This window comes from Protomyctophum bolini, assembly GCF_963924005.1.
Source record: "Protomyctophum bolini genome assembly, chromosome: 16".
NCBI classification, from domain to species: domain Eukaryota; kingdom Metazoa; phylum Chordata; class Actinopteri; order Myctophiformes; family Myctophidae; genus Protomyctophum; species Protomyctophum bolini.
The window spans coordinates 41,106,773-41,127,089 of record NC_137877.1 but is presented as its reverse complement, the minus strand read 5'-3'; the positions used below and the strand labels follow the sequence as shown (position 1 = coordinate 41,127,089).

The following is a 20,317-nucleotide window of genomic DNA, read 5'->3' as shown; positions in this document are numbered from 1 at the left end:
CCTCGTCTCGGAGGTCCTTGGCTTCCTCCTCGCTGGCCGACAGCCTGGACTCCACGATACAGACTGAGCAGAAGAAAATTGTGCCATTTTATCATGATGATTAATGAGGACCCATTATATGAAGACAGGTTGAAAAGTGGTGAAGTGGTCCTTTAAATAAAGAAATGTACCTAAATTATATTTAAAAAAAATCCCTAATTCCCGTACCTGGCCTGTTGCTGAGCTTCTCTCTCTGCTGGACCACGGTGTCTCCCAGACGCAGAACCTCGTCTCGGAGGTCCTTGGCTTCCTCCTCGCTGGCCGACAGCCTGGACTCCACGATACAGACTGAGCAGAAGAAAATTGTGCCATTTTATCATGATGATTAATGAGGACCCATTATATGAAGATAGGTTGAAAAGTGGTGAAGTGGTCCTTTAAATGACCAAAGAGAGTTGTGTCATTAAAAGGTTGTCTGAATTTACACACTGGACAGACAAATGACTCATTGAATGAATGAATGACTCAAAAGTGCTTTCAACAGTAGCCTGGTGGCGTGACTTTAAATAATATTACTAATACATTTACTGAAACAGGACGACAACCATGGACATAATTCCATCGACATGTAAAGTCGGCATAATCGTCATTAACGTTCGTGATGTTTAATACAGCCTGCAGACCACATTGCTACAAGAACAACATCGCTAGCATGCCAAACTAACGGGATGAGGAGGAGGGGGGTTGTTACCGTGGGACTCGGAAGCCTTTACTATGGCTGAATCTTTAATGTACACATACACAACAAATTAAACTATTTAATGAGTAAGGTCTATATATCTATATGTCGGCATAATAGTCATTAACGTTCGTGATGTTTAATACAGCCTGCAGACTGTTGCAGTGTTGCTACAAAAACAACATCGCTATTCGCTAGCATGCCAACTGCCAAGCTAACGGGAGGAGGAGGCTGGTTGTTCAGGCGGTACTCGGGAGCCTTTACTTAATGTACACATACATACACAACAACTGAAACTATTTAATGAGTAAGGTCTATATATCTATATGTCGGCATAATAGTCATTAACGTTCGTGATGTTTAATACAGCCTGCAGACTGTAACAAAAACGGACTGAAAAAAACACACGGGAGGCGGGAGGTTACGGCGCGACTCGGCGGTAGCCTTTACCCTTTACTATAGCTAAATCTACAAATGTACACATGCACAAAGTAACACCAACAAGTTCACTGAAACAATTGAATGAGTAAGGTCTAAATGGTTCTAAAACAATTAATAACGTACCCGTATTGGTGTTCAGTTGCAGGCTGCAGCAGGCTTGACAGCTAGTTGTCTTGGTTGAGCGGGCTTTCTCGCGCACTCAGAGAAAATGGCTGCTCTCCAGTTTTGAGAAGGGAAACTGACGTTCGTGACGTCGTGACGTCACTCGGAGCCCCAGCTAATATTTGAGTGCCGAGTACTACTATACATTGAAATGCATTAAAAAATATATGGATTGTTCACTTAAAGTTTTAAATGTGCTCTGATAACTCATACCGTTAGAGGTGATATAATGTGTATTGCATTTTTAGGTCAAACAACTCATATTATTTATGAGGCTTGCACTGTTAGGACTTACAGTGCACTGGCCCCACCTATAGCTAAATCATAAGAGCATGCCCTGGGCTACATCTGTGCCAAATGTGGTGCTTCTAAGACTGATTACCGCAAAAATATGACTAAAGTCTCGGACTATATCATCTGAAATAGTGTCCATATAGCCTTAGTCATTAAAGCTAATTATGCCGATTAGGAAAATTGCTCGACATAATTATGCAAGTTAGCATCCGGCAGTTTCTACATGCCGGGGCCCCATACTAAACATTAGGGGTTCATTCAGGTATTCATTAGAACAGGGGTTCATTCAGGTATTCATTGGAACAGGGGTTCATTCAGGTATTCATTGGAACAGGGGTTCATTCAGGTATTCATTAGAACAGGGGTTCATTCAGGTATTCATTAGAACAGGGGTTCATTCAGGTATTCATTAGAACGGGTTCATTCAGGTATTCATTAGAACAGGGGTTCATTCAGGTATTCATTAGAACGGGTTCATTCAGGTATTCATTAGAACCGTTCAGGTATTCATTAGAACAGGGGTTCATTCAGGTATTCATTAGAACAGGGGTTCATTCAGGTATTCATCAGAACAGGGGTTCATTCATGTATTCATTAGAACAGGGGTTCATTCAGGTATTCTTTAGAACAGGGGTTCATTCAGGTATTCATTAGAACAGGGGTTCATTCAGGTATTCATTAGAACAGGGGTTCATTCAGGTATTCATTAGAACAGGGGTTCATTCAGGTATTCATCAGAACAGGGGTTCATTCATGTATTCATTAGAACAGGGGTTCATTCAGGTATTCTTTAGAACAGGGGTTCATTCAGGTATTCATTAGAACAGGGGTTCATTCAGGTATTCATTAGAACAGGGGTTCATTCAGGTATTCATTAGAGCAGTAGGGGTTCATTCAGGTATTCATTAGAACCCTGCACAAACAGGGTTGTTTTCCTTCCACACCGAATGGCTTTACTGAAGATTAGATTTTTATCCACAATGTAGATTGGCCATTTTCAAATGGCAAACTATGCCTGAAGGAGGTCAGTAGACCGAAAGCTTGCTATATAAATACATTGATACATTGAGATATTGTCATTGAGATATTGTCAGAATTATTCTGGCTCCTCCTCTGCAGTTTCCGGAGTAATGAACCCTTCCTGTGAAGAAACAATTATTCACGTTCCGTTTTTACGGTTTAGCAACATGTAAACCACCGAGTCTCAAATGGGGCTCTGGGCGGATGCTGGCCACACACACACACACACACACACACACATAGACCACACACCCCTATAGTAAATGTTTTCAAATAGTGGAGTAAAGGTACAATATTCGCCTCCGAGATGTAGTGTAGTAAAACTATGTATTGTACTCTTGTAAATGGTGCATTTATATAGCGCCTTTATCCAAGGCCCTTTACATACAGATCGAGTTCACCCATTCACACACTTGCTGGCAGCGGAAACCATGCAAGGCACCAACCAGCACATCAGGAGCAATTAGGGGTTCAGCGTCTTGCTCAAGGACACTTCGACACTAACTCTGGGGGGAGCCCGGTTTCGAACCCGGCAACCTTGTGGTTACCATCCAGCCACTCTACCCGATAGCCACCCACCGCCGCCCACGGTCTTTGTAAAGTCCAAAGACCTCAAAATTGCACTCAGGTTACTTGTCTTACACCACTGCTCCTTACATTGTGTTAGATATAGCGCTATACGTACCTCAGTGGCGTACAGGATGTCTTTAATCTTCTGCAGGGTGGGGTCTGCCTCCGTTTCCTGCGGCTCCTCACAGATCATCTCGATGCTCCTCAGCTTCCCAAAGTAGAAGTCTCTCTCCTGGGTGGAGTTGGCCAGCACTGACCGCAAGGATTCCCTCTGGACACAAGAGGAGGAAGAGGACACGTTGAGTTTGCAGATCGCGTCTTGTCGTCGGCAACAACCACAACCACCTGTTGTTTTGGACCCCCAAATTGATATATTTGACTCCCGTCTGAAGATGTTGCATGTCAGGGAGCACTGAGAAAACTGTTGCGCCTTTCTTCGTCCTCTACTAAGAGCAGTGGTCTCAAAAACAGAGGAAAACGTGACAGAAAAAGACCCGCTCACTGTATAAAAAAAAAGAATTAAGGAAAACTCCTTAGACAGAGACTTAAAGGGATAGTTAAGATTCTTTTTACTTAAGTTGTATGAAATACTTGCCATTAATATAGTGGTTGCAACTGTATTCATTGATTGCCAGAGTCCTGTGGTGGGAGTTCTGCTCTGGTTTTGGTGAAATATCAGGTAGTTCCGGTCATTTTGTGGGGGGGGGGGGGGGGGGGGGTACTGGGGGCCACGCAGTAAAAGTAAATTAATCCACAAAACTAACGTAATTTGTATTGTTGACCTATTTCTAAAAGATTAGTGCAACTTTCGTTCTTTTTTACCCCTCTATCACACAGAAATATGTTTTTTGTGTCCATATCACAACGCCCAAAAAAAATGTTCCATGTGATGGAGTGGTCAAAGTTGAACTAAAGTCGCGGTAATATTTTAGAAATAGGTCAACAATACAAATTACGTTCGTTTTGTGGATTAATTTACTTTTACCGAGTGGCCCCAGTGCCCCCCACAAAATGACCGGAACTACTAAATAATGCAACCACTATATTAATGGCAAGTATTTCACACAACTTAAGTTCAAAAAATCTGAACTATCCCTTTAAGAAAAAGAGTATATGTTCTTGTATCACGCTCATAAAGTGCTCTGTGCTCAAAGTGCAATTAAAAGTATTAAACGTTTCGGTTCCAAGACCTTCGCCAGTGCCAGAGATTATTCTCAAAACATTTCAAAACAAAAAATAGCAGATGTGTACAGCATGAAGTGAGTCGCTGTGAGCTTGTAGATCTATTTTTGAATAGCCAACGTATAAAAAGGTACAGACGACACAGGGTTGATTTACAGTAGGACTTTACATGCGAAAACAAAGGCAAAATGTGGTGTGGGCATTCTTTGTTTTCTTTGCATCTTTCAGCTCTTCCAATGTACACACACAGTTACACAAACGTACACACCGTTAGGCGGAAGCATTTCAAACTGAGCCTCCAGCACCACATGCACAAACATGAATACAATGACTAGTCTATATCATGAAAAAGCAAACATATCTATGCACATTGGAATTCATTTGAGAAGACATTTTGACCAGCTTGGTCAATACATGGATGATAAAATGAGTTTGAATTCCAGCGAGCAGGTGAAAACGTGTCAACTGCCATCAATGACTCACCAACTCCTTCAGGTCTGTGTTGTCGTCTTGGCTCGGTGCCGTGGATGGAGAATTGCGTCCCGGGCGGTTGGTTTGTGGGGTAGACTTTCTAGGTGCTGGATTTGAAGACAGAACGTTAATAAATACAACGTGCATTCGCTGGTTTATGCTCCACTACGTTTACACAGCATTGCATTTCCTCACGTCCATCATGTTAAGTGCCATTTTTAACATCATGTCTTTTGTCTAAATATCGTTGGGATGCCGAACCGAAGGAACCGGATCCGACATCGAGGAACCGATTTGAATATGTGGCTCTCAAACCTTTTAATTTCAATGACCACCATAACGAACCGTTACAGACCTGCAAGGGTAAATTTGGAAACCCCCTCCTCAAGTGACCCAGAGGGTCCCTGGACCTCACTTTGACGAGAACATTTGTGCAAATAATATTGTATGCACGATTGAATTTGTGTTCATCAAAATATAATGAATAATTAGGGACCATTAAGGAATAGGACCATTGTGAGGGAATAGGATCCGGAACCATTGGTTCTGGTGACTGACAAAGTCATTTTTAATACACAAAGGGGCTGTGTTTTTTTTCCCAATTACTTTTTAATTTATTTGATTATTTCCAAACAAATTAAAAATAAATATATATAATTATAATCTTCCTTTTTGGGGGTCCCTGACAGTGTTTTCAGGAGGGGGTCCGCGGCCAAATACATCAAGTCGGGGGTCCTTGACATGAAACTGTTTGAGAACCACTGCCCTGACCCCACCCAGCATGAACGAACACCAATCACCACTGCACAAGTGAACCCCAAACCCCAGCATGCATTGCAAACCAGTCGCCACAGTACCAATGGAAGCCGATGGTCTGCCAGGGGCGTTGCCAACAATCCCTGTAGTATAGCCAAAAACAAAACATTTTGAACCCGCTGAATCAGTCCGCAGGATATACCACTATACAGCAATGTAAAGCCTGATTTAAAACCCGATGACGCAGGATCAGAATACCATTGTATTGTCACCGTGTGCATGCAAGCATTCACAGGCGTAATTTCAGAAAGAAGGGGCTGGCAAGACATGGCTTACTTACCACTTAAGCCCCATTTCTAAAAAAAACAGCGAAGATAGTTGGATCTACAGTACCAGCGACGCATTGAGAGCTAGTAGATCGACCATTTTTTGTCATTGTTTGGGGGCGAAAAGAGACGACGTTTGAAAATAAAACGCTTACCAAGTATCTAAACAAAGAATATGTTCAGTATGGGGCTCTCGGACTATTGGGTAGTCGGATGAATCCAACACAACGCTACTGTCATGGTTTGGCCCTCTGCCTGTTTATTCCCCCCCTTTCTGTATCTCTCCCTCTGCCCAGTTGTGTCTGTCTTTCCACTTCGGCCACTCCCACTTCCCATTGCAGCCCTCAGTCCTATAGTTACACACCTGGTTACACTCTCATCAGCCCAGCCAATTACAAACCTGTGAACTCTGCTACAATCAACCCACCTATAATTACTGGACTCCTTGCACAAACTAACTGTCAGAACATAATTCCTTGTCCGGTGCTTCATGTCGATGTCCCCTGCTCGACCTTGATGTTTTGGGTTTGTCTTTTTGTATTTACTGAAGAGTTTGCATTCATGGACTTCCTCGTGGCTACTTTATGCTTCTGAAAGGTTTTTCTTATTGGACTCATTGGTTTATTGCTTTGCTACTGCTACTTATTTTGTAAGCTTGACTTTTTGTTTAATAATAAAGCAGTTATTTTGAACATCCCTCTGCATTTGGGTTCAGTCAATTCTGCCACCGTGACAGCTACAATGAAAGTCTGGGGGGGTCCCTGCTTCATCCATCTCAGCTAAGAGGTCCTTGGCCTGAAAACTATTTGAAGTCCCCCTTTGCCATAAATGATAACTTGGTAAAAAAACTAAAAAAATGATTCATCCTGACCTGCCGACGTAGCCTTCTGGGGAGGTTTGGCAGCGAGAGCAGCCAGTTGGACGGACGCGGCTTCTTCGGGGTTGTTCTCACGGTCCTCGTGGTCGTTGGCGTCGAAGAACTTCTTGAACCACTGGACAAACTCAAAGTTGTCCTGGAACTTCCCCTTGACCAGCTTCTCCACCGGGACACCCTGAAACATGTATGAAATAGGACAACGAAGCGCTTCGCTGAAACGGTAACATAATAATAATCAATTGGACGGGAATCATTTTGTAATATATATCAAATTTGAAAAGAAGACCTTCACAATACAGAGAATATCATTGCCGTCGGTGGAAACAATTTACAATTTACAATTTACAATTTAGGCATTTAGCAGACGCTCTTAATCCAGAGCGACTTACATTAAGCAAGAACAAAAGCATGGGAATACATCACATAAAGACATTTATCAAGAAACATGCGTAGCTAAGAAAGTAACAGTGGAATATCTATAATGAAACTATACATATAAGCTATACATCTATACTACTATGCTACACATATGTACTATGACGTGCTATGACTACTAGAATTGCACGTCATAGCCTTGCACGTCATAGCCTTGCATGTCCAAAATGTAAAGTAAATGTTCAAATGGTTCCAGTGTAGTTATTTAGTCAAAAGGGATTTACTGCATTTAATTTCAAATTTTATTCCAAAATAATTAATGAAAAGAAAAAAGATATAATAAAAATCATGGCTCCCTCACATAGACTGTAAAAAATATGGACAAAGCGTTCCGCGGGTCTAACATGAACGTAAAATGAAGCCTGTCAGTCCTTGCAATGGAAGTCGCCATCTTTCTAGATCCGTTTTGGCCCAGCTCAGGCCAGCTGGCCCATTGGCTGGCCCAGACAACGAGGCGGGACTTCCCCCTTCTTCTTCGTTGGTTTTTATTTTGACTCGAGTGGGTGGGGGATCCCGTTCATAGACTGTAACGGTAGCCAGGCCCCTCAGAACATGCGCGACTTTATGGTCATTTTTTTTATAAATGGGACCATAATTTTCCAAAAAGAATATTATTACATTAGAAATTAGACTTTAAACTAGTGACTGGAAGCAAAAAGTATTCATGACCATGTTTATTAAGGTAATACAGTCTAGGTGAAGTTGGGCCAAAATACATGGACTTCTATGGGGCTATGGGTTTTTCTGGGTCCAGTGACAGCGCCACAACAGGCCATTATATGAACTTTCATTTCCTTAGTGGCTTCACAAAATATCTCTCTGACTGCCCCCCTGCTCCCTCATGTATTAGTAGATGATGGATGAAGCCTGCACACCATATTATTAGGTACAAAAAACTTCTGATAACGTTTCGATCATTTGATCTTCATCAGGTCTTTAGCCCAGCACCCAGCCTGTCTTTGGCCCGCAGGATGATATTTATTTAGTATTAGAACTGGCCCTCTGGTATATTGCAGGGACCACCATAATACTACAAGTCCTAGCTGCTTTGTGAGGATCATAGAACAGGAAACTGAGCTTATAATAATAATGCATTTTCAGTTTTAAATGCATTAACTTTTTTTAGCTATTTGCCTGGGACGTCCTCCTGACTGCGGTGCGTTGAAACACAGTCAGGCCCTTGACCTCTACGAATTTATTTATTTCGGCCCACCGTGTATTTGAGTTTGACATCCCTGCTCTACAGAGCCGAACCGACTTTTATTCGGCTCTAAAATAGGAGTATGAATCGGCCCTATATGTCAATCATGTCCATGACGTATTTCTATTGTACATAATGGAGAATGTGCAAACAAAACATTTTCTTTTGAACGGGACGATGTGAAAACATAAAAAAACCTTGACATAATGAAACATGGGTTTTTCAGAAAACTGTCATGATTGCGGAGCAATTAAAACCGGGAAAGCATCTGGAAAGTTTTTCAACAAAGCACAGACGTAATTATACTAATGAATGCCTACTAGTCATGTGAAAATAAAAGGTGAAAATGTAGTAATAGAATGTGTAATAGAAGACCAATACGATACTGCCATGCTTATTATTATTATTATTGTGGTACATTAAGCACCACTTAAACTAACAAACCCAGAGGAATGCAGTTCTTAAAAAACAAACAGGCAGAGAGAGATGTCCTCCAAGTGTTGACCATTTTATTTCAGCTGAGTGTACAAAGCACAGCAGAGCTTCCCGCTGACCACATATATAATGTGATGTCATGTGAAGTTATATTATATAATGCAATGTCATGTGAAGTTATATTATATAATGTGATGTCATGTGAAGTTATATTATATAATGTGATGTCATGTGAAGTTATATTATATAATGTGATGTCATGTGAAGTTATATTATATAATGTGATGCCATGTGAAGTTATATTATGTAATGTGATGTCATGTGAACTTATATTATATAATGTGATGTCATGTGAAGTTATATTATATAATGTGATGTCATGTGAAGTTATATTATGTAATGTGATGTCATGTGAAGTTATATTATGTAATGTGATGTCATGTGAAGTTATATTATGTAATGTGATGTCATGTGAAGTTATATTATATAATGTGATGTCATGTGAAGTTATATTATGTAATGTGATGTCATGTGAAGTTATATTATATAATGTGATGCCATGTGAAGTTATATTATATAATGTGATGTCATGTGAAGTTATATTATATAATGTGATGTCATCTGAAGTGAACAGAAAGCAGGTTCACTTTGCTGGCAAAACGTTCTCAGACCAAGAACAATAGTGTGTTGACTTGCCCATGGCAACCACACTAATTATGAGTGAATCTATTTTTATTATTATCAGTGTGGTTGCCCAAAGATCAAACAGACTATAGTTATTGTCACACTTTTTTTTATTATTTTTCTTCCGGAGTAACATACCTAACTTTCGCTGTGATTGGCCGATAAAATTGCGACTTTTCTAGTTATTAATGTTATGCTTGATAAGCGTCAACTCTAAACCCCTGGGAAGTGCATTAAATATCACACCCGTGTAGTGAGGGGCGCTCTTATCATCGTACATCATCCAATGAAAAATGAACATACTTCCTCATGAATTATTTTGTCAACTTATGTTATTATCTTTTAACCATGATACAATGTTTAAAAAAACCTCATCTTTTCACCATGATCATGTAAGATGACAACTGGATTTATGTGATTGGTTACCGATTTGCTAATCTACATATGACGTACATTTTCCTTTCCTTGTCAATGGCATTTAATGTTTGTGTTGCCACAAATTTACATCATATTTCAGCACATATCACTGTGCAAAAAGCACGACATACGGATGTGTATATTACAGGAAACTCCCGAATTGTACCATCACACCTGTATATTACCATATTACTGTATATGCCTACTAAACTAGAAGTTTACGGGCAACTCTAGTGCCCATAATTGCCGGTTAACTCCTGTTTTCACGCAGTGAATGACGTAAATCTTCCTTTCATTGTCAATGGCAAATGTGAGACGTGACGGGACAAAAATATGTATATAGGATAATAGGAGGGGCTAGTGCCCCTAAAAAAGGCACTTTGGGCATCGGCTGCAAAGGGAAGCACTTACAGAGAAGCTCTTCCTTCAAAATGTCTTTAGAAGGTCTTCTGTCCTCTATGAGTTATCTGGTGAGTCTTTAGAGACCCTCTACCGCTGAAACTTGCCTCAAACTGGTCACATTCTCTCCTGTATGAATTCTCTGGTGACGTTTGACATGACCGCTGGTGCTGAAACGTTTTCCACACTGGTCACAGGCGTAGGGCTTCTCTCCTGTATGAATTATCTGGTGACGTTTGAGATTACTGCCCATGCTGAATCTGGAACCACACTGGTCACAGTGGTAGGGCTTTTCTCCTGTATGAATTATCTGGTGATTTTTTAGACTACTGCTCCTGCTGAATCTAGTCCCACACTGGCCACAGGCGTAGGGCTTCTCTCCTGTATGAATTATCTGGTGACTTTTGAGAAGACTGCTCCGACTGAACCTACTCCCACACTGGTCACAGTGGTAGGGCTTTTCTCCTGTATGAATTCTCTGGTGATTTTTTAGATTACTGCTCCTGTTGAACCTACTCCCACACTGGTGACAGGCGTAGGGCTTCTCTCCTGTATGAATTCTCTGGTGTTTTTTGAGTTCACTGCCCGTGCTGAATCTGGAACCACACTGGTCACAGGCGTAGGGCTTCTCTCCTGTATGAATTCTCTGGTGTTTTTTGACATCACTGCCCGTGCTGAATCTGGAACCACACTGGTCACAGGCGTATGGCTTCTCTCCTGTATGAATTATCTGGTGACTTTTGAGAAGACTGTTCCGACTGAACCTACTCCCACACTGGTCACAGTAGTAGGGCTTCTCTCCTGTATGAATTCTCTGGTGATTTTTTAGACTACTGCTCCTGCTGAACCTAGTCCCACACTGGCCACAGGCGTAGGGCTTCTCTCCTGTATGAATTATCTGGTGACTTTTGAGAAGACTGCTCCGACTGAACCTACTTCCACACTGGCCACAGGCGTAGGGCTTCTCTCCTGTATGAATTATCTGGTGACTTTTGAGATGACCCTTCTGGCTGAACCGTTTCCCACACTGATCACAGGCGTAGGGCTTCTCTCCTGTATGAATTCTCTGGTGACTTTTGAGATCACCACTTTGGCTGAATCTACTCCCACACTGGCCACAGGCGTAGGGCTTCTCTCCTGTATGAATTCTCTGGTGTTTTTTTAGTTCACTGCCCGTGCTGAATCTGGAACCACACTGGTCACAGTGGTAGGGCTTTTCTCCTGTATGAATTCTCTGGTGATTTTTTAGACTACTGCTCCTGCTGAACCTAGTCCCACACTGGCCACAGGCGTAGGGCTTCTCTCCTGTATGAATTATCTGGTGACTTTTGAGAAGACTGCTCCTGTTGAACCTACTTCCACACTGGCCACAGGCGTAGGGCTTCTCTCCTGTATGAATTATCTGGTGACTTTTGAGATGACCCTTCTGGCTGAACCGTTTCCCACACTGATCACAGGCGTAGGGCTTCTCTCCTGTATGAATTCTCTGGTGAACTTTGAGATTACCGCTCTCGCTGAACCGTTTCCCACACTGGTCACAGGTGTATGGCTTCAACCCTGAATGAATTATCTGGTGATGTTTGACCTGACTGTTATCGCTGAACCGTTTCCCACACTGATCAAAGGCGTAGGGCTTCTCTCCTGTATGAATTATCTGGTGACGTTTGAGAGCACCTCTCTCGCTGAATCTACTCCCACACTGGTCACAGGCGTAGGGCTTCTCTCCTGTATGAATTCTCTGGTGACTTTTGAGAGCACCTCTCTGGCTGAATCTACTCCCACACTGGTCACAGGCGTAGGGCTTCTCTCCTGTATGAATTCTCTGGTGACTTTTGAGTCCACTGCCCGTGCTGAATCTGGAACCACACTGGTCACAGTAGTAGGGCTTCTCTCCTGTATGAATTCTCTGGCGATGTTTGAGTCGACTGTTTCTGCTGTTGATAGGTTTCGTCAGTGGTAGTTGGGCAGGAAAAACATCTTGGATGGAGAGAGAGAGAGAGAGAGAAAGAGAGAGAGAGAGAGAGAGAGAGAGAAATCATAACATGAAATAACATGCAAGCTCTATTGTATTACCAACTGATATAATAATAATAATAATAATAATAATAATAATAATAATAATAATAATAATAACTGGCACAGATTGGCATTGGAACATGTAGGCTTATTCCTGCCTGGCCAGATGACATCCAGCTGTGATTACAATGCATTCAATTAGGCTCTTATTAATTTGGACCAGTATCGATGCGACTCAAACATAGTGGATAATAAATAACCTATCTGGAGAGAGCATGGCAATACAGGTCATAAATAAGGTTACCGAAAGAGTGAAATTCCTCGCTAGAACATCCTCATTCTGAAATAGAAATGCACTGGAAATAATAACAGGAGATCTGGTCCAATTTCAATGTGATCATGGAAGCTGCCTCTTCATGGTACACAGGTACGTATATGTGCAGCTTTGAAACATACGCTCCAAAACTCACAGAACAAATTAGTTAGGGTTATCCTAGTCTAAGCTAACGTGTTAGGTTTCTGGTCTAGAGGGGTAAGTCGCGGCTGAGATTTGCGCACGCCCTGATTGGATCTAAGGTTTCTAAGGTCAGTGGTGATAATAAAGTAGACCTTTAAGAGCATTAGACATTACTTAAAAGAGTGTGCACGATGGCTGTGCCTATCAAGGTCACAAGGTCACAAGCAGGCAGATATTTATGTATAGTGTCTGAATAAAAATCACACCCGTGTGAAATGAGGGGCGCTCTTGTCATCTGTTGGAAACCAGAGCCTAGCGGCCCTGGTGTCAGGAGTAGCATCCCGTTTCCCCAAATCGAGCAAGCCACCCAAGTACCACAATAAGATTCACATGCAGGGCCAACCGCGCCCGAGTGGCCCAGTATGACAGGGCCCTCGACACGGGTGACCTCGCCCAGCCCGGTGATGGCTGAGCCACAGAAACAAAGCGGATGGGTTTATATTAACTGAATTAAATGTCAAATAACCTTTCTCCTGTCACAGGTTATATAGGCAGGATGTGTGCATGGAGAGTTTGACTGTCAAAAGTTCACGAATGATTCCCAGACAGGAAGCATATGTAGGCCCCTGTCTGAGGGGAGAGAAACGCTCAAACAAATAGTTCAACTGATAACATGTCCGTTTAAGGCACGAATGGAAGCTGTGTAGAAACTGTGTGTTCGGACTGGGGACTTTCAGAACATGATATGAGTCGGGGGGGCCGGATGGACCGATGGGGTGACAAGGCGTAGCTTAGCAACGGCACATCATACCAGTATTGCATCATATAGCAGTAGGCTACATATTAACCTATAAGCGCAGAGGAGAGGCTCTCTCTCTTCTGTTTGCGCTAGCCAGAGAACTCAACCTAGAGACTTTAACTTTAGCAAACATATCTTTTCATTTTTGAGGCCTCTGTAGCCTACTCTGTACTATTTCTGTATCGCTTTTCTTCTGCCGTTAAACAACTGTTATCTCTTTTGACACACACACACACACACACACACACACACACACACACACACACACACACACACACACACACACACACACACACACAGTCACACAGAGTTTCTCTGACCATAAGTTCAATGCTCTTTCCTGAGTTTTGCCTGAGGCTGCAGGAAGTGAAGGCACACACACACACACACACACACACACACACACACACACACACACACACACACACACACACACACACACACACACACACACACAGTTGATTTAGTGCTGGAAGGAAGCGAAGGAAGTGACATGAAAACATGCACATACCTATTTTGTGTAACTTTATCACAGCCTGCTTCAGCATGGCTGCCTGGTAGATCTCTGGCTGTCGCTCCTCTGACGCAGCACCAGAAACGCTGTCGGACGACATCTCTCTCGTAAAGACGCCCAAACAGTTCATCTCCTCCTTCGGTCCACTCTGATGGTCCACATTCGAGGTCCGCTTTTACCGTCTGGGATGTGACTTTACTCGCTGACATGTGGTGGTCTTACTCTTGACTCAGCCCTCTGCTCCGCTTCCTGGCTAAACTCCCCCAGATCAGCACTGGACAAAACAGTGCATGATTCTCCACCCCCACTGTGTGTGTGTGTGTGTGTGTGTGTGTGTGTGTGTGTGTGTGTGTGTGTTTGTTCAGAGTAGATGAGTAATTTCTATGGAATGCCCAATGCACTCCTCTCTCTCTCTCAATTCAATTAAAATGAGCTTTATTGAGAAAACATAAGTTTACATTGCCAAAACGAAAACTGTCTCTACACAGAGTTCTGTAACCACGCCCTAATTGCTCAGCTGCAAGTGGTCACTGATTATCCCCTCCCCTATAAAGCCAGGTACTCAGTCAGTCATTCCTGCTTGGCTATCAGTAGCCTACGGCCTACGCACTGACTTGTGTGAGCAAGGTAGGCATTGGGTTGTTATTATGTTAAACCTAAGTTCCACTGTTCAGATTATTGTGTTTATTTGAATGGAGCTATTGTTCGTCAGGTGCCCTCCTCATAGGCCTCAGTGTTGAGGACCATGAGTCTGTTTGTATGTAACCCAATTAGGGCCAAAACCACACTTCTCTGGAGGTATGTTCTTGTGCAGGAGCTTGTAGATCGGCCATTTTCAAAGTAATGTTTGTATATGACTTTATATTGGGGTTTTATTCATTTTTGTACTCATTCGGCTTGTTCATTTCGTACTCGCAGTATAGGCTGGTGTACCAGGCTCTTTGTGTATAGGCCTACAGCTACATGCTGCTCCTTCCATGAGTCCCCTGCCATGTCTTCTATAGTACCAAGGTCATTTACTGTAAACAGTGTAGGGTATAAACAGTGTACACACAATGGTTTGTATTCCTTAAGGTGCTTGTATTCCATTTCCATTTGACATCCTTCTCCAGTCACAGCAGCTCACAAATCTCGCTGCTGTGTTTGTGTGTTTGCACATTGTTGTACACCCAACAGATATGGGAGGTTTTCCTTTGTCATTAGTCATGTTAATGAAACTCTCCTTCGGCGACTGTAATCCATGGGAAGTGTCTGTCTGTCTGTCTGTCTGTCTGTCTGTCTGTCTGTCTGTCTGTCTGTCTGTCTGTCTGTCTGTCTGTCTGTCTGTCTGTCTGTCTGTCTGTCTGTCTGTGTGTGTGTGTGTGACCGGACGTTGGCAGAATGCATTGGACCCAGACAACAGCCCAGCTTTAATGATCTTAAATCCCTTTATTTTAGATTGTTCTTTTTAGTAATAGTACAAAATTATAACATAAAAATGTATAGAGACTTTAGTTGTCACTGTGCAATACTTTAAAACAGTTGTCATGTTGCACACATGCCTAGAATTGCTGATATTTGCGCCGCTCTCGTTGAAAACGAAGTATTTCTAACTCCAGCTTGTCACTCCAGGCTGCATGAGCAGTGCTTGGGGCGCTCAATTTTCTTCCCCCTCAATGTCGTAACTATGTCTTACTCTATGGTTTCTATAGAGTAGCTGTGTGGGGTGAGTTTAGTGAATGATAAGGGGACGTTGCAGGACAACAGCAGTAGCTGTGTGGGGTGAGTTTAGTGAATGATAAGGGGACGTTGCAGGACAACAGCAGTAGCTGTGTGCGGGGTGAGTTTAGTGAATGATAAGGGGACGTCAGAGGACAACAGCAGTAGCTGTGTGGGGTGAGTCTATAGCGAATGATATGGGGACGTTTCAGGGCAACAGCAGTAGCTGCGCAGTGCGCATTGATACGTCAAACTGGTGTTTTTCCTCAACCCGCACCACAAACCAATCAGAAGCCTTGGTTCCATTTCAACTTTCATATGTCCCGCCTATCAGTGGAGGACTCTCCAGACTGAGTGGTGCAGTGACATTTTCAGACCCGCGGAACGGAGCGAATCAGGCTGGAACCCAGGCTAGTGTTGTCCAATCAGAACGCAGCGAGTCAGGCTGGAACCCAGGCTAGTTAATGTCCTCCAGCTTAATCCGTAAATAGTTTTGACCCAATCAAGGGCCTTTCTCGACCCCACCCCTCTCGCATTTGTTTATATTGTGTTTAGGATCCAAGATGGCCGCAGCACCAGGAGGGGGTGGGGTGGAGGTTGAGCGGGCAGGCGGGGTCGACATATGCCCTTACTGAGCTGCATTCAAGACAATTGCCTTGTGTCTGACACCTGATTTGTGTCTGAACACAGCTTTGATGGATGTGTTCTGCCCCCCCCCCATCAAACAATTTTATTGGTCGAACAATATGGTCTTCCATTGAAAATGCATCGGAGTGACCATTAAACACAGACACAAGACAAACACAAGAAAGGTGTCTTGAATGTGTGAACGCAGCCCAGTAAGGGCATATATAAACCCCACCCCCTCCTGGTGCTGCGGCCATCCTAGATCCTAAACACAATATAAACAAATGGGAGAGGGCTGGGGCCGAGAAAGGCCCTTGGGTAATTTGCTTTTTGGGAGGAGCAGAGTGGAGGAGACAGGGATGGCGTGGGGAAAACATTGCCAACCCTCCAAGAAAACTATCACCTCTGTCAGAGCTGGGGACAAGCCAGAAGAAAATATTGTACAGGTTACACAATAAATGTAAATCTGAATTGGACAAATATGATATACATCATTAATTTGACTCCATAAAAGAGGTGGATAATGTTTAAGATATTTAGTAAATTAGCATTATAGACAGACAATAAAAAACCAACATGTTTTGAAAATAAAGTCTTTGTGTTGTTGAAGGAAAGATGGTTAATTTACTTATTTGAAACCACCAATCATAAAAGAGACAAGATAAGACCTTTATTGATCCAGCTGGGGAAATCCAGGTTCATGCATGACCTGAAAAATATGGAGAACCTCTGATCTAAACTACTGAAGTGTTAAAGCACTGGTGTAATGTAAATTCCTATGCTGCATATTACGCTGTACCATGTCTCCCCCTATTGGCCGTTTATGGTACATACTCTCCATAGTTATGCAGAATGTCCCAACTGTTCAAATGTATACAAATCTTTTGAAAATAGTTGAGTTATAATTAATAATGTTTTGTAATAATGTTTTGTAATAATAAGACAAAATTTTTTTGAAAACATTATAGTTATTACAGTAACTAATGTTTTCAAATAATTGTAGTGGAGTAAAATTACAATATTTGTCTTTGAAATGTAGTGGAGCAGAAGTAAAAGATAAAGAAAAATTGGAAATACCCAGTAAAGTAAAAAATACCTAAAAAATTGTAGGCTACTTAAGTAAATGTAAGTTACTTTTCACCACTTGTGAACAGATCGGTCTTTTGAGGTAACCTGAGGTCATCTGAGGTAACCTGAGGTCATCTGATGCTGAGGTCATCTCGAGGAGGCTGTTACTGTTTTAACTTAGCCTGAAGAAAAGCTAAATTAAAATACAACGTACTACATTTTCATTTTACTACACACGTTAAACAACACTGTGCTATCATATATTTCGCTATACACTTAAACTTAAACAACATTATACCGTTTATTATACACTATTACCGTATACACTAATGGATAACGTGGACCTATATGTACAAATATCGGTCAACAACAAAGGTTTTTGTTTTTTCCACATGAATTCCCCTCTAGGGGTCGTTAATTAATGATGTACAGCTGGGTGTTAAATCATGTATTTATTTGTGTTTATCTACAGATAATAAATGACACAATCGGACAGCGTTTTAGGGGTTTAACCCATTCTGACCTGAGATCAGATTCATACGAGGTTTCTACTGGACACACACTGGTCTGATTAACCCATTCTGACCTGAGATCAGATTCTAAAAATGTCAGTCGTTCTTCGATTTTTCAAAAAATAGCAGACCTACAAGCTCGTAGCGCGCCACTCGGTGGCGCGCTATGAGCTTGTAGATCTGCTATTTTTCAATAGCTAAAGCATAACATGATGCCAACACCAACATGGGTTCCCGTTCAGAATGGGTTAATAACTTTTATTTGACATCCATGCAGCCTGCAGGTACAAAGCAGTACAGCGTATAGACAATGTTGACACAGACCAATTGAGTATTATGCAGTATAATGCAAGTGTAGCCCCCAGTGGTGGAAAGTAACTAAGTATACTTTACTTAAGTAGGCCTATACTGTACTTTTTTCAATACAAAGTACAATGTTGAATTTGTACTTTACTTGAGTATTTACAATTTCTAATACTTTTGCTTTCTACTCCACTACATCTCAGAGCCAATTTTTTTTTACTTTTACTCCACTACAATTATTTGAAAACTTTAGTTACTATCTTTGGAGATTTAAATTTTGATTAGAAAACAAACATTAACCACTTCAACCCTATACATTTCGGCCATTTGAAAATAGCCGATCTACAAGCTCACAATGCGTCGCGACGCATTGTGAGCAATTGGATAGCAATTGCTCACAATTGGATAACTTATTGTGATAACAATAAGGAAAAAAACTATAGAGACTTTAGTTGTCACTGTGCAATACTTTAAAACAGTTAGAAAGGTTTAATCCTAACTAGAACGGTGTAATCCTAACAAAGGTGTAATCCTAAATAGAAAGGTGTTTTACCATTTATATTAATGTGATGTCATGTGAAGTTATATTATATAATGTGATGTCATGTGAACTTATATTATATAATGTGATGTCATGTGAAGTTATATTATATAATGTGATGTCATGTGAAGTTATATTATATAATGTGATGTCATGTGAAGTTATATTATGTAATGTGATGTGAAGTTATATTATGTAATGTGATGTCATGTGAAGTTATATAATATAATGTGATGTCATGTGAAGTTATATTATGTAATGTGATGTGAAGTTATATTATGTAATGTGATGTCATGTGAAGTTATATAATATAATGTGATGTCATTTGAAGTTATATTATATAATGTGATGTCATGTGAAGTTATATTATATAATGTGATATCATGTGAAGTTATATTATATAATGTGATGTCATGTGAAGTTATGTGATGTCATGTGAAGTAATATTATATAATGTGATGTCATGTGAAGTTAACAGAAAGCAGGTTCACTTTCCTGGCAAAACGTTTCAGATTACAAATAATGTATACATACAGACATTACCTTTAATTCACCCGACACTGAAACATATATCCTAATTACGTCACCATCAACATCTAGTATATAATTATATATACCGCCGAGCATACGCATAAAAAAGCCAGCATGACCACAATACTTGCGCGATCTGCTTGCGCAAGTAATGAATATACTTCCTCATGAATTAATTGGTTATTATCTTTTAACCATGATACAGTGTATATATATATATATAATTATATATATATATAAGCCCAGAGCTGAATTAAAACAGTTGCACTGTGTTTAGAAAAGTTGATTTGCTCGTTCACATGACGTAATTTCTCCTTTAATTGTCAATGGCAAATGTGACGAAAAACCGTATAGGAGGGGCTAGCGCCCCTAAAAAAGATGCATGTTGGGCATCGGCTGCAAAGGGAAGCTCGTACAGAGAAGCTCTTCCTTCAAAATGTCTTTGGAAGGTCTTCTGTCATCAATGAGTTATCTGGTGAGTCTTTAGAGACCCTCTACCGCTAAACCTTGCCCCACACTGGTCACATTCTCTCCTGTATGAATTCTTCTCTGGTGAAATTTGACATGACCGCTCTGGCTGAACCGTTTCCCACACTGATCACAGTGGTAGGGCTTCTCTCCTGTATGAATTCTCTGGTGACTTTTGAGACTACAACTCACACTGAACCGTTTCCCACACTGGTCACAGGCGTAGGGCTTCTCTCCTGTATGAATTCTCTGGTGAAGTTTGAGACTACTGCTCTGGCTGAACGTAGCGCCACACTGGTCACAGTGGTAGGGCTTCTCTCCTGTATGAATTATCTGGTGTTTTTCGAGATTACCCCTCTGGCTGAACCGTTTCCCACACTGATCACAGTAGTAGG

At 41.5% G+C, this 20,317-nt stretch overlaps 1 protein-coding gene across 1 annotated transcript in view; it reads right to left on the bottom strand.

Annotated features, from left to right (window-relative positions):
* Positions 1-2,711: 2,711 nt before the first annotated feature.
* The window catches only part of LOC308330979 (uncharacterized protein), a gene marked incomplete at both ends in the record, with an annotated part of 32,646 nt that continues 15,040 nt past the window's right edge, over positions 2,712-20,317 (bottom strand). Inside the window, 7 exons of the mRNA XM_080786048.1 lie at positions 2,712-2,756; positions 3,321-3,476; positions 4,871-4,965; positions 6,812-6,992; positions 13,265-13,329; positions 14,172-14,322; positions 20,115-20,317. The exon at positions 20,115-20,317 is cut by the window's right edge and continues 261 nt beyond it. Of these exons, the coding sequence (XP_080642174.1) occupies positions 2,712-2,756; positions 3,321-3,476; positions 4,871-4,965; positions 6,812-6,992; positions 13,265-13,329; positions 14,172-14,322; positions 20,115-20,317 (896 nt within the window). The remainder of the gene's footprint in view (positions 2,757-3,320; positions 3,477-4,870; positions 4,966-6,811; positions 6,993-13,264; positions 13,330-14,171; positions 14,323-20,114) is intronic.